The 15,936-nt window shown below is 38.8% G+C and overlaps 1 protein-coding gene across 1 annotated transcript in view; it reads left to right on the top strand.

Annotated features, from left to right (window-relative positions):
- Nucleotides 1-679: 679 nt before the first annotated feature.
- Nucleotides 680-15,936, top strand: part of SLC13A1 (solute carrier family 13 member 1) — an 84,467-nt gene continuing 69,210 nt past the window's right edge. The window contains exons 1-2 of the mRNA XM_070616453.1: nucleotides 680-1,048; nucleotides 15,179-15,307. Of these exons, the coding sequence (XP_070472554.1) occupies nucleotides 950-1,048; nucleotides 15,179-15,307 (228 nt within the window). The 5' untranslated portion in view covers nucleotides 680-949. The remainder of the gene's footprint in view (nucleotides 1,049-15,178; nucleotides 15,308-15,936) is intronic.

Here is a 15,936-nt window from a genome sequence, read left to right as displayed (position 1 = left end):
GCACACCCCCCTTAGACGGCCTTAATGACTTATCTTTATGAAGATTCCCTTGTAAATACCTAGTCAGTATCAGAACAATAGTATCAACTCAATCTGAAAAAAGTCTTAAAGGGGAGGGCTTATGTAAGACTTTATGTAACTTTCAATTTCCTATCAAAAAAGGCAAGAGGGACCAAGAAATACACAGAACTTTGCTTTCAAACAGTGAAGAAATCATTGTGCAATTGAGTGCAGTACTGGAGAGAAAACTGCTACTCAATTCAAAAGCAGTGTTACTTATCTTTTGAATGAGGGCAGAGGATTTCCGAACGGGAGCAGTCAGAGGCTCTTCACTGAGCCAAACTTCACATAGGCAGTCTAGAAGCCTGCCTCAATCTGTTATTTGACAAGCCCCCCAAAAAATCCCTCTGTACCAAAAACCTTCCCTTTCACACTGCCATACACTGAAATTGGAGTTACTAGTTTAATTCCAACGCTGAAAATTTGGCTTCCTTAGAAAGGACACCGGAGGCACCGGATAGAAAGTTGCTCAAGCTACCAAGCAAGTGTAGTAACTATTCCAGTTAGGGAGCCTGAAGTCAAAGGACATCAAATGAAGTAGAAAGGCCTCATTGTGGGCAAATTCAACCAACCTCAGCATTTTCCCTTCTCTTAAACTTGGGCAGTCTAAATTCCAGTTAATATGAACTAAGAACATAAGGAACGAACAGTTTCATCTTTCAAAAGCTGTGCAAGCAAATAGTCTTTGATTTCTGGAAAGCACTCTTGGGCTTATCTCTCCATGTTAATTGTGATAGTAAAACAATAAAGATGGAGATTTAATTTTAACTCATGTTGGTCAGTCTAGGGCAGTGAATGAGGATCATGAGCTGGAGAAATATTAATCCAGGTTGGTTATTTAACATCTGCCTTATTTTGAGAAGACTATTGAAGCCACCTGCTCAGGACAATGAAACTCTTCAGCTATATTTTGGTTTATCGCAAGTTTCTCCTCATAGCTTTCACTCTGTTGGTTTTACTGCCCCTGCCTATCATCCTCCGCACCAAGGTGAGTGAGCCTGGAGAACAGGCTGATGGATTTCCTAATGTACTTGTCTTTTATTGCTGCTGTGTAATTGTGTGGCTCAGAGCTAAATAGGTGGTGATGCTTTGGGCTTGAAGTCAGGATGGTTAGACGTTGTGTTTGGTCCATTTTTCTCCTTTTTAATGGTTAGTGTTGGTTGATTCTCAGTATAATTAACTAAAATAATTAAATAGTATATGCAATCAGAATTGTTCTTTACCTGTCAACTAGATGAGAAGAAGGACAAAAGATGCACAACTGTTGAGATCTTGTCATTCAAGTTATCAATCCCTTCCCCTGAGACTACGTGACACTGGAGGAAAGAGCTAGAAGAACAATGGGGAGTTCCAGGGTTGAGCAGAGACTAATTTACTTGTCAGCTATACAACTTGGTATGGGTCACAGAACCTCCTGGAAATTTAGTTTCCTCATGGGATAAGAAGACATTGAAACAATAAAGTAATTTTCCTTGGTTAATCATAAAATCTAATAAGTTATTGTACCATGTTCTGATGATTCCAGATTTTATTTGTTTTTGGTGCACGTGTAAGCATTTTTCCGTTTGCTTTTAAGTGTAGTCAATCTATTAAGTCAGAATGATAGACTCAATGCGTTTTTAATCCCTTGGTAAATTGTTTAAATCAGCAAACATTTAGTGAGCACCATCTCTGTGCCAGGCATGGTGAGTGTCACTTGCTGGTAAGAGGACAAGCACCGGAGCCAGGCTCTCTGGTTTAGGTCCCAGACTTACCACTTACAATCTACGGGACCTGGGCAAGTCACTTACCCTTTCTGTACTTCTGTTTTCTGTTGTGTAAGATTGGGATAGTAACGGGCTTGTTGCGAGGATTAAGTGAGTAAGCGCCCCTCAGGCTCTGACTTGGAGCAGTGGCTGGCATATTGTAAGTGGGGCAGTGTGAGTTTCCCCAACTGTGTTGACTCTATAGCTGGTACAATTCTCCCCACCCCATGATACCTTGTCTCTGAATAGAAGAAAACTTTTCTGATTTTCTTCTCTAACAAGTATTAATCAAGGTTACACCATCTGGGTTGAAATAGAACCCCAGTAATTATGAAACGGTGGGTCCTCCAGCCTCCCTCAGAAGTCAGAACCTGATGTGGGAATCTCTGAGGCAAATGCAGGTGAGCTAATTTAAAGGCCTTTTTGACTCTGCTAAGGTCTCCTTTTCCTGCAAAGCTGATGAGGGGACTGGCCTCTGCTGCCCGCAGCTGTGGGTTGTATCCTGCCTGGGGCCACTACCCAGCTACAGCCTCCAGGGCTGCGCCTCTCCTTGCATTGAGGCCTCATTGAACTCCATGGAGGGAGGGAAGGCCTCCCCACCCCTTTTGATCAAACACTGTTCCGAGCCCCCAAAGTCTTGCAGAATTTCTAGTGAAAACAGCAGTCTGTTGTTTTGGGGTTGGTTGGTTTTGTTTTGCAAATTCTGTGTGACTAATCCTCCCCTCTCCTCTCTGCCTTTCCCACTCCAGCTACTTCTGAGCACTCCATTAGGAGTCTCTGGCAACCACTAGACGAGAAATTTGAGCCACAGACACAGGGTTCTAATCTGAATGCCCACCCCCAGCCCCCTTTGAAGACTTGTTGCTCCATCTAGCATGCATGATGACCTTCTCTTTCCAACTCCCCTTGTCCTTCAAGTCCCTTAGACTTAGCTGAATTGTACCATAAGCACTTCCTGGTTCATACCTGCACATCTGCCATGTTTCAATATTTCTGGGTTAGTCTCTGCATAAGTCCTTACTTACGTCAGCGTAAATAAGAAATTAGTCAAGACAAACTTAGGCCATGATTGCATATCCTCTGTGCTGCTTCTTCAACATAAATGCATGGTACTCTGACTATCTTCTGTAATTTTCAGATAAACTGAATATAATAAACCCTTTGAAAGAGGAAACGAGTAAATAAATAAAAAGCAACGGGTTCACTGCATGATTCATTAACCAGAAGGTGTATTCTTGCTAAGAAATACAGTCATTAATTTTTTTCCAAGGTGCCACAACAAGGGTACATTAGGTCTGTGGGGAAACCAGGGACCTGGCATCAGGTTGCATTTGATGGACTGTGTTCCTCTTTCCTTTCCCTGTAATCAATTCATTTGTTAAAACTCAATTAACGGTAATAGGAAGATTTTTTTCCTAGTACAATAACATGATTTCATTTTTTGGGTTACTTTAAATGCATATTCAATCATTCAATCAACAGCTAACTAAACTCAAAGAATATTATTTTAACTGCTCTTTACAATGACAGCAGAACTTTTTTTCATAGACTATGGGCCTTTGGAGGGCATAAAATTTGAGTAGAGGCTTACTTTGATATGGATGCAAATCAATTTATTGTAAGTTTCAGTTTACCAAACTGGAGAGCCCTATGCTTCTAAACACACAGTAATAGAATAACTAAAGAATTGAAGCAAAAGAAAAAGTCAATTTTGCTTTATAAAAACAGAATAAATCTATGTGATACAGAACCAGCAAACAATGAATTATTGACTGTTTTTTTTTTCATTTTTCGACTGGTTTTTGAGTTCTTTCTATATACTTAACCCTTATACTTAAGACCTTATACTAAGGCCTTAATCCTTGGCTTAATTCTATCTTGAGTCAAAAATGTGGCATCAAAGATGAGAGACCTTAAGTGATTTTTCAATGTAATATTCAAGGGGAAGGAAAAGGAATTCACCTTGCAGAGCATGCTTCTGTTCCAGACATTCTGCCAGCTTCTTTACCCAAATTATCTTATTTAACCTTCATTACAAACTAATAAGACAATCACATAAGTGCTATCACTCTTGTTTTACGTTTGAGGAAACTGATTCTCAGAGACGTGTGACTCAAGAAAGGACATATAGAAGCTGTGGAAGCTAGATTTGAACTTGGGTTCTCTCAACTCAGAATTCATGCTTTAGCAGCAGTTTTGTTATCGTCTTTTCTATATTTTGTATTTTTGAAGATTTATCCTCTATTTTGAAGAGTTACATAAAGTGTGCCTTGGTAATCATTTATCAACATCTCAAGCAGTTTTCTCTGTGATAATGCTTTACATAGGTTAAACTATGGAAGAGGTGTACCTTAGCCCATTGCCTCAATTGACCTCATGCTACTCAATGCCTTTAAAGTAGAAAGTTGCAGTTATTCTAACCACTGGAGATGGGCCTATGAGAACTGAATTAGCAATATTTTTTTATGTGTGTCATTTGCTGAATGTCCTAGAGTCCCAGTTGTACGGGCTGGTCATGTCAGCTTGTCAGGGTATGGTACCCATTCCCTTCATATCTGTACCCAAATGCTCACTATGAGTTGTGGCATCTTAATATCTTCTAGTTGAAAGAGACCTTAGGACTCTGTTTTTCAATGTTTTCATGGAAATTATATTTCATAATAAAGGAGAATATACCTCACCCCAGAAACTCATGAGCATAAGTCAAACAAAAGCTCAAATTTAGTCCTTATGAGTTAGGTATTATTTTTAGTCCAATTTTACTGATTAGAGATGGAGACAGAAACAAGTAGATAGCTTGCCAAAATGTGGCAATACAGATGTTTCCAATCAACATCTGTCTGACTCTAGAGCCAGTGATCTCAACCACAACTGAATATCTGTCTTTATAGCTTCCACAGTGGTAGTAAATATATTCCTAATACATTGACATAAATGCCACTTTGCCAGTGAAATCCTGTTTTCTTATTGACTTATACTGAATCATCAGAAATGTTGCCTTTTTAGTTGTCACATAGACATAAAGATAGTCTTAGTCCTTCCCCAGTTAGTAGTTAGTGATCAGTAAAACAACCCTGTAATGTAATTGCTATTTACATAAATATTTGAATGAAATTAATCATTGCACTGAATTGGTCTCATTTTGGAGAGGAAATGTCTTACATATTCCCAGATAAAAACTTGTTAAAATTGTCCCCGGCTACATGCCATAGTTCCGGGGATATTCTCTGTGCAACATTATTCTTTTATGACTATTTATAGCATCTTGTTAATTTTTTACTCTTCTCAATACTCTGTTCTATTTCCTTTCTTACTTTTCCAGTTCTTGGCTTTTCTTTGTATTTCCATTAATGAAACAAAAAGATAAAAAGAAGGCCAAGTTTGTTTGAGGAGTAGTAAGAGGAGAAAATTGAACAGTAATATTTCCTGTTTATGAGTGCATTTCTTCGAGATATGTCTCCCTCCATCTAGTTTATCCATTAATTAGGACCACTTTTTGAGAAAAAGAGACAGAGAACCAGCCACACAGATATTGAGCAGTAGTTCCTAGTTGATTGATTGTAAAACCAAGACCAGATTTCAATTTTCTCTCAGCTACTTCTGGATTTCTCCGGAAAATATTTTACACCAAGAAAGATTTGAAAAGAGAAGAGACTGGGAATCAACACAGCAGAGCATCAGTGCACGAGAACAGCACGGATTATGGAGGGGGGAAATATGGCTTTCAGCGCCAGCTCTATTTCTGCAGCTGTCATGTGCTGCCCATGTCTCCTTCGCAATATATTCATTTTATACATCATGAATTTCAAAGTCAGGATAGAAATTTTAATAAATAAAAGAAATTATACATAATGAAAGACTTATGGTTCTAAATCTAAATAAACTAAATAGATGGAAGAAATACAATGTTTGAGAAGAAATGTAAATTTTAGACGAATAGAGGATTTACTGGAAGGATGAAAGGGGTAGGTTGGAAAGTCTGGAAAACAAAATTAAAATGAATGGGAGAGAATTTAAGAAGACTACAGTGAAAAAAAAAGAAGGGGAGATATTCCAAGAAAACATAAAGAATTTTCAAATAACTAAACATATTAATAGAAACAATTGACATTGTTTTAAATGTTGGTTTAAAATATTGTAGGGATTTAAGATAAGGGGGAAATGCTATAAACTCCAAGAAAGTGAACATTTTAGACAGAAAAGAGCATCAAAATGATGGAGGGCAAGAAAAATAAAAGAAAAAAGAGAAATCGTGCTAGCAGTAATGTAGTAGATAAGCAAAACCAGGGAATCCCAATTTGATATATCTTTATTTCATGAAAATGGTATGACAACTTGGTAAGCCCAAAGTGTTGTGCCAAGTGAACTGTGGGATATCAGGAGAAGTTTAAATTAATGTTTCTGCTTTCAAGTAGCTGCACAATTGCTGAAAAGTCAATACATACTATAGCAAACATTAATCACAAAGTAAGGTTGTATATAAATACATGCCAAATGATTTAAACAAATAGTTTGTGTTATAGACATGGAATTAAAAGGTGGATAAACCTCTAGGGATTCATCATCCTCCAGCCCCTCCCTTCCCCCACCACACTGTCCCACTTGTTCAGGACCTGCTGCTCCATCTATTTTATCTCAGAGAATCTGCCAGCCTTCACTCTGTTTCCAAGCCTGAAACCTGCGTGTCATCTCAGATGCTTGGATATTCCTAAGCTCCCATCATTCAGTCTATGTTGCTTTATCTCCTACAGTTGCCTCCCCCCAAACCCCCACCCCGCCATCTGCTTCCCCCTCTCCGTTCCTACTGGCACTGCTTTCCTTGAGGCTGTCTTCGTCTCTTTCTTTCATTTTTTTCCCTCACACATTTTTTCTTTTTCCCCCACTCTTTCCCTTAAAGTCTCCTGCCAGAGTACTATTTTAAAAATGCCAACCTGGTCCTATTATACCCCTGGTCAAACTTCTTCAGTGGCTCCCTTTTGCCTACAGGGGAAAAAATATCTAAACCACGCATGTATACACTGCTGGATATTTAAGGTCTTTAAGATTTTGCCATTTATTTGTCCTAACAACCTACCCCAAAGCCACCGATACCTATCTCCCACATTCACATTTTCCACATCAGCAATATTTCACTATTTGCAGTCCCTAGAATAACGGTGACTATTCTTGCCTCTCTGACTTTGCATATGCTGTCTCCTTTTTCTGGAATGCCCTCTCCCCTTGCCCTGTCCTTCTTGGGAAAGGCAGCTCTGGCTATGACACAAACTGAGAATATCCTCAGTGTTCTTATTGCATCATGGATACATTGGCCCCCATTAGAGTACGTTTTCCATTTCGCTTTTATCTTTGCCTCCCCCTCTAGACTGTAAATAATTCAAGAACCTGGAACATATTGTTTAATTTCTGTTTCCTCAGCATCAAACACAGTGCCAGTCACGTAGCAGATAGTTGATAACTATGCTGAATGGACGGATTGATGATCTCTCATGGCAGAAGGATGAGAGACAAGCCAGATCTTGTAGAAAGGATAGGATGCAGGAGAAAAACGGTGAGGAAAGGATGGAATTTAAAATAGAGTGAAAAGAGTGACTACAGGACAGAACAAGAATGTTGGTGTAACAGGAGGGTATTTCTTCCACAAAGAAATTCTTTTCCCTCCATGATAGGTTTTTAAACCTTGTTTGATAGCAATAATAAATGCAAATGTCCTCTATAAGCCTCAAAACAATCATTAGAAACAGTCAATACTATGCCCATTTTACAGATGAGCAAACAAGACTCAGAGAGGTTAAGCAATTGACCCAGAGTCACACAGTCTATCAGAGTGTGGGAGGACTTAAATACAAGCCTGTCTAACTCGCAAGCCCGTTGACAACATTGCTTCTTTAACGGTATTTACAGCGCATCTTTGAAAGCTTGTGCACAGTTTGCCTTACTCCACCACTCCTGCATTTGTGATGACAAAAGTGCATGTTGAGATGAGGTCTCACTCTGCCTAGATTGCAGAGTCACCGCAACCCGTGATGGACAAATAGTGTGAGCAAAAATTAAATTTGGGTTGTTTTAATCTCCTGAGATTTAGGGAGTTCTGCCACTGCATAGCTTTGTCTGTCTTGACTTATCTAGCGTCTTCTGAAAAGCTTCACAAGTAATTTTGTCAATCTCCCCACTGGTCCATTTCCTCATCTGCAAAATGAACAAGACTCTTAAAAGAGTTTTAAATGTTATCTGTGGATCGGCTGCTCCAGATTCATGTGAGGTACTTGCATAAAATCACAACCTCTGGATGTGAAGTCCAGGATGCACGCTTAACAAACTCGTCAGGATCCTAAAGAAGCCAATCCATGGACTGCATTTTGATCACACCCTAACGCATAGTCAAGTTGGAGAGCTAAATGACCTCTGTGGCTATTTCCAGTTCCACTGTGAGCGTGAGGTGTGAACACAGTACATCTCCATTGCTAATTATTTGCAAAGGTTAAATGAAAAGAAGGAGTTAAAAATTCCCCAGTAATTGGCATAGTGGAGCCACCAATTGACTTTCCTTGCTATCCATTTGGCCTAAAAACTAACAACAAATGTTATTTATTTTTCCTTGACTTTATAGTTGAGCTCTTTCTTACTCTCCATGTTCCAAGATGAGGATATTTTGAGTCATTTTAAGCTTTGCAATTAATATGGATTGAGTCTTGAGAAATCACTGCAGCGGGAGGGGAAGGTATATGACGAACCATTCGAAGCCCTTTACAGGCTCTGTCAAGTAATAATAGTGTTTTGCTTGTAGCACACAGATTTAGAATGCATCATTTTTCTCCTTTCTTAATTGCTTTGCGCTCTCTTTAGAAAATCAATTGCAGTGAGTGCAGCCTGTGATTGGTCCCACTTTTCTCAAGCTGAGCTGAGAGATCGTACCCACATATGTACTAATTCATCAGCCAAATTACTCCCTAATATCAGTCAGTGTGTCTTTAAAAAAGGGGGAGAAGGGGTGAAAAAAACTGTATTTTAAAGCCTAATTTATATTTCAATTCCATCTAGAGCTATAATTTAAAAGAGAACAAAGGTGATTTTTAAACATAATCAGCCACATTTTCTGAGATAATTTGACAGTCAGAACTTTGGGCAGGGGGAACCATTATCCAAACCGCTTAGTCATAGCGTCTTTTGCCGTTTCTACCTCTGCAACAAGGGCCCTGGCTGCACTTAGGCAAGGTGGTTAAGACAAGATATGATATGATGACATCGTTAAATGGGGACTTGGGAAGTGGGAGAATGTCACTATTGGGAAGTAGCCTGTGCAGATAAAACTTTTAGTTCTGATTCCGGCTTGTTAGCAAGAGAGAGAAGAGCTCAGGGGAAAATGTGGAGATGTTCACCCACTGGGGAGAGGGTCCAGAGATCCAGTGCCAGGCAAGTAGGAGGGAAAACAGAAAAGAGAGCCGGGCAAAGAAAAGAGATTCCTATACTAAAGAATTTTATGCCTAGGATAGTGATGGAGTGTTTTATATAGGCATCAAGATACATGAATAAAAATAATTGTAGAAAGAACACAGAAAAGAAAAACTTCGTTCATTCAGCAAATATTACTGAGTGCTTATTTTCTGCAGGTACTGTTTTAAGTGCTGAGGGTAGAGCAGTAAAGGAAATAAGATATGCTCTCATGGAGTTTATACTTGGAATGAATCCCAACTCTACCGCACACTAGCAGTGTCATTATTGATCCTTCGTTCAACATGGAACTGCGAGACATGCCTCATAGAATTCTGATGGGGACTAAATAAGATAAATCATGTGGAACACCAAGTATTGTATCTGGAATGTAGTAGGCATTCATAAATGTTATTTTTCTATCCTCTTACTTAGTTATAAGTCAGAAAAACAGATTTGCTTGACTTGGCACATATCTTCACCTTTTAAATAAGTTTTTCTATCCATAAAGCCTATGATCAGCAGTTTAAATGAAGTTTATGAAAGTAGGACCACCCACACCTTCACCCTCTTCTCCACTCTACACACAAAGCAAATGATTATTTCTGCAGACCAGATGCGCCAGAGAAGCAAACAAGTGGAGCAATGGTGAGAACTGTGATCTAAAGTGCTCCCACATTGTTCTGGGGTTAGGATCAAGTTCAGTGCCACACTCTATGGGCTGGAGAGTGGTTTTCTTGCAGCTATGAAAAAAGCTAGACTGACCACTGTCTGTGATGGTATTCACAGGAAGCAGACACTGCCCAGCCTTTCAGCCAGGACCTGACCCAAGCTACCTCATCCAGCTAGATGATTAGATTTGCATTGTCCTGCATTTGGTGAATTTGGTGAATTCTACCAAATATTTAAAGATGAATCAACCCCAGTCCTTTTCAAACTCTTCCAAAAAGCTGAAGATGAGGGAACACTTCCAAACTGGTTTTATGAGGCCAACATTACCCTATAGCAAAGCCAGACCAAGGCACTATTACAAAAAAAAATTATAGGCCCATAGCCCTGATGAACATACACATAAAAATCCTCGAGAAAATGCTATTCGACTGAATTCATTTTCACATTAAAAGGATCATACGGCATGTTCAAGTGGGATTTATCCCTGGGATGCAAGGATTATTCAATTCGCACAAATTAGTTAATGTGTGCACCACATTAACAAAACGAAGGATGAAAAAACTACATTATTATCTCAATAGACGCAGACAAACCATTTGACAAAATTCAACACCGTTTCATGACAAAAACTCTCAGCCAATTAGGTATAGAAGGAATGAACTGCAACGTAATAAAGGATGTATATGACAAGCCTACAGCTAACATCATACTCAAGGTGAAAAACTGAAAGCTTTTCCTCTAAGACCAAGAATAAGACAAGGATGCCCACTCTCACCACTTCTATTCACCAGAGTATTGGAAGACCTAGCCAGAGAAATTAGTCAGGAAAAAGAAATAAAAAGCATCATATTGGAAAGGAAGGAGTAAAATTATCTCTGTGTGTATATAACATCATCTTATATGTAGAAAATCCTAAATACTACCTTTTAGGATACTACCACATAAAACTGTTAGAACTAATAAATAAATTTAGTAAAGTTGCAGGATACAAAGTCAATGTCAAAAATCAGTTGTGTTTCTATACGCTAACAACTAATTAGCCAAAAAGAAAATTAAGAAAACAATCCCATTTACAATAGCATCAAAGAGAAGAAAATACTTAGGAACAAACTTAACCATGGAGTTCCCCCTTCTACACTGAAAACTTTAAAATAATAAAACATTGATGAAAGAAATTAAAGAGATACAAATAAATGGAACGATATCCAAAGTTCGTGGATTGGAAGACTTAACATTGTTAAAATGTCCATGCTACCAAAGCGATCTACAGATTCAGTGCTACCACCATCAAAATCTCAATGGCATTTTCTTTTTTTTTTGAGGAAGTTTAGCCCTGAGTTAGCCGCTGCCAATCCTCCTCTTTTTGCTGAGGAAGACTGGCCCTGAGCTAACATCCATGCCCATCTTCCTCTACTTTATATGTGGGATGCCTACCACAGCTTGGCTTGCCAAGCAGTGCCGTGTCTGCACCTGGGATCCGAGCTGGCACAGCCCCGGCTGCCAAAGCAGAATGTGGGCACTTAACTGCTGCGCCACTGGGCCAGCCCCACCCACTGGCATTTTGTACAGAAATAGATAAAACAATCCTAAAATTCACATGGAACTACAAAAGACCCTGAATAACCAAAGGAATTTGAGCAAAGAGAACAAAGCTTGAGGCATGATGCTTCCTGATCTCAAAATACATTACAAAGCTACAATAATTAAAACAGTACTGTACTGGCATAAAGACATATAGACCAATGGAACAGAATGGAGAGCTTAGAAATAAACCCATGCATATATGGTCAACTCATCTTCAATAGGGGTGCCAAGAATACTCAATAGGCAAAGGACTTGAATGGACATTTCTCCAAAGATGACATGCGAATGACCAACAGGTATATGAAAAGGTGTTCAACATCACCAATCATCAGGGAAACATAAATCAAAGCCACAAAGTGCTATCACCTCACACCTATTAAGATGGCTTTTATAAAAAAAAAAAAGACAAAAAGTGATGGCAATGATGTGGAGAAATTGGAACCCTTGTATATTGTTAGTGAGAAGGTAAAATGGTATAGTCACTATAGAAAACAGTATGGAGGTTCCTCAAAATACTAAAAATAGAACTTATAAAAATTAAAATAATATATGATCCGGCAATCCCACTTATGCGTATATCTCCAAAAGAGTTGAAATCAGGATCTTGAAGAAGTATTTGTACTCCCATGATCATTGCAGCATTATTCACAATAGTCAAAATATGGAAACAATCTAAATGTCCAATGATGGATGCATGCATAAAGAAAATGTGAGATATACATATATTTATATATATGTATATATACAAGAGCAACATGAATTAGTGGGAAAAAGATGAACTATCCAATACAAAAAGCTAGGACATTTTGACTATCCATTTAGGAAGAATTAAGTATCTGATTCCTATAAAAATAAATTAAGGCCCTACACTTGAAAATTATTAAACTTTAGAAAAAATACAGGAATATAAAATATAGGAAGAATTTCTCATACAAGGTAGAAAAAGCACAAAATTTAATAAAGAATTTTAAAATAACTGCATTAAAATTAAAATCCTCTTGTCAACCCAAAATACAATAAAGCAAATTTCATAGACGAGGCAGAGATGAAGAAAAATATTTGCAAATATATAACTTATAAAGAAATATTATTAAAAATCTACAAATAACTCCACAAATTCATGAAGAAAAGAAGCAAACAACACAACAGAAAAATGGAAAAAGACTATAAATAAGGTAATTTGCGGGAGAGAAACAATTATGTTCAATAACCATGAAAAAATACTTCAATGGTATTCAACCAAATGCAAATTAAATTAAGAAGAACTTTTCATACCATCAGGTTGTCAAATAAATAAATTAGTCCTATATACAAACTGCTGGTGAAGTGGAACTTTCTCACACAGCTGGTGGCAATATAAACTGATACAACTATTTTAAATAGCAATTGGCCAATGCTCAGTCAAGTTCAAATGCATAGTAACTCCAACACTATGGCAGGGGTTATGTGTGGTGAACAGAATTAACTGGCACCATATATTCTTTTTTTTTTTTTTTTTTTGGTGTTTTAGCAGTCCCTTATAGATTGGTGCTCCATATAATCGTCAGGGTGGGTGGTCCCTTAATCTGAGTGTATGCAAAGGAGTGACAAAATCAAAGTGGATTCTTGGAAGATGATCTGGTTTGGGAACAGCCTTGTCTGTACCACAAGAAGTAGGGTGGAGGCAGAGGGGCAGATTGGAAAGGTAAAGTCACAGGAGGAGAGAGAGGCCCCAGAGAGCATCGGTTGTAGCTAAAGAGCAAGATAGTGAAAGGGTCCATTTTATCTTTGAAATCTAGGTTCTTGCAAGTATGATAGAAAACACAAAGTCATAAGGAGGAGCTTTTGGGCTACCCATGTGTTCTAACTAAGAGAAAATGCAGGCCTGGTCTTTCTCCTGCACTGGCATTTTAAATTAAGCTAGTATTCACAAATTCTCTCCAGACTAAGTGAGGAAGATTCAGTTAAGGCTCAGCTTTGTCTCACTTTTTTATTGTTTGTCAGGATTATTGAGGCAGACTTTCTATAAAACTGTCAACATCAGAATACCTTGATTCTTTCTCCTTTAAAAAGATGACACAATAAAGATATGACATAATCCTAGCTTGTTAAGGATTTCTCAGAAACCCACTGAAAGTTCAAGGATGCTGGGTGAGTGCATCCCACCCTGAGGACTCCCCCTGAGGTGGGTGATTCAGAGGGCAGGAGAGCCAGAAATTTTATTGCCCTGAGAAAACATTAAGTAAAAGACCTCATTAGGGGCCTGCCCACTGGTGTAGTGGTTAAGTTTGTGAGCTCTGCTTTGTTGGCCCAGGATCCCAGGCATAGACCTAGCACTGCTTGTCAAGCCATGCTGTGGCAGCATCCCACATAAAATAGAGGAAGATGGGCACAAATGTTAGCTCAGTGACAATCTCCCTCAGGCAAAAAAGAGGAAGATTGGCAACAGATGTTAGCTCAGGGCCAATCTTCCTCACAAAAAATAAATAAATAAAATAAAAGACTTCATTACACTCAGCAGTTTTGTACATTTCTCAAATGCCACTTGGAATTTGCAGAAATTAAACAGTGTGAGGCCAAAACCAAACCATATAATAGATACTAACCTTTGTTGATAACATAGTACATTCCAAGTGACTTCATATCAAAATTATGTATCTAAGGGGCCTATCTGGTGGCTCAGTGGTTAAGTTCACAAGTCCCACTTTGGTGGCCCCCGGTTTGCAGGTTCGGATCCCAGGTGTGGACCTATGCACCGCTTGTCAAGCCATGCTGTGGTAGGTGTCCCACATATAAAGTAGACGAAGATGGACGTGGATGTTAGCTCAGGGCCAATCTTCCTCAGCAAAAAAAAAAAAAAGAGGAGGATTGGTGGCAGATGTTCTAGGGCTAAAAAAATTAATTAATTAAAAATTAATTTAAAAATTATTTATATAAGCCAAATATAAGGATAAATTTCAACTCTTTCTTTACAATGCCATAAAACAGAAACCATTTGTACCTAGCAAAGCAACAGATTCTATTAAGAGTCTCAGTCCTGTTGAGTCTCCCTGTGTCCCCCCAGGAGCTCAGCTGTCTTTCCGAAAAATAAGGCAAAGGCTCTTCATCTCCAGATCCGTGTCATTTAGGAGCTACTTCAGTCTCCTCCATGCCACATAACTTGGACACTGTCCTTCATTCTCTGAAACAAAGTACAGCAAAAATTTTCTTCTCGGTTGATTTCCCCTTTTTAGTAGAAAGAGAGGAAGGCCGGTGTGCATAGGTCCCACCCAACCAGGCACCAAGGATAACAGTTAGAAACCAGGTGTGGCCTGCCCCAGGGGAAAGGCAGAAATGGCTATTTCTGTATTTCCAGCAGAACTGGGAGTGCATTTTATAAGCCAAAGGAAGGTGAGCACAAACATCCATATACACTGATATGAGCACAGAAAGTTGACTATCCGCAATTACCTCTTTCTCAAGAAATGTAAAGGAAACTTAGTGGATGAAGGCATTTCTATGTCTTCGTTTTTTTCATGTGTATTAAATTTTGGCTCTTAGAATCCCTAAGAAATGATTATTTACAGCCCAACTCAAAGGTGCAGAGGCCTTCAGAGTTTCTGCTTGCTTTCCCTGTGACACAACTCCATGCAGCAAATGTGGTTGTGATTTGAACGATGACTTCCCAGCCTCATTATTTCACGTTGTGTTTTTGCCTTTGTTCTTTCCAGGAAGCAGAATGTGCCTACGTACTCTTTGTTGTTGCCATATTTTGGCTTACAGAAGCTTTGCCTCTCTCCGTCACAGCCTTGCTACCTGGGTTAATGTTCCCATTGTTTGGGATCATCCCTTCTAAGACGGTAAGCTCTCTTGCAAATGTTTGTCGTAATTAGACGACATTTTGTGTTGATATTTTCACTGAGAAAAGTTATATTTAAAGGGGGGCAATAATCTTGTTGATAAGGCTTCTACATAAGTTCCAAACTTCCAGTTGTTTCTCTTCTCTACAATTCTGCATGCGTAACAAAAACAGGACACAGACTGTGGCTTCTTGAGTCATGCGCGTCAGCAGGAGAAATGCGTGTCCAATCTTCCCAGGCTGACGTCTATGTCTGGTGCCTCCCTCTCAGCAAAAAGGCCAACTCTTTCACATCCTTCGCAAGCTTTTTCTATTCAGCAGAATTAGGTCTCACACAGTGTTGGGAAAGCAATTTATGTTTTTAATGAAGAAAAAGCTTCCCTGTTTTCTTTTCCAGAAACATGCCATTTCAAAAGATAAAGCCAAATTAACTTCCACATGTATTTCTATTTTGTTCTTGCTGAGAGGAGTTATTCATGCTGAGAGGTCTTTCTTACCTTCATACAATCTAAAGGTACCCAACTGAAGAAAATGGATTCAATTTCCCATTAAAAGCATGAAATGCATTGAAACCAGAATGTCGATCTCCATGCAGCCTCCAGCCACCCGGCACACAACTGCCTAAACCAC

The sequence above is a fragment of the Equus przewalskii genome, chromosome 4 (assembly GCF_037783145.1).
Source record: "Equus przewalskii isolate Varuska chromosome 4, EquPr2, whole genome shotgun sequence".
NCBI classification, from domain to species: Eukaryota; Metazoa; Chordata; class Mammalia; order Perissodactyla; family Equidae; genus Equus; species Equus przewalskii.
This window is presented reverse-complemented; position numbering and strand designations above follow the sequence as displayed.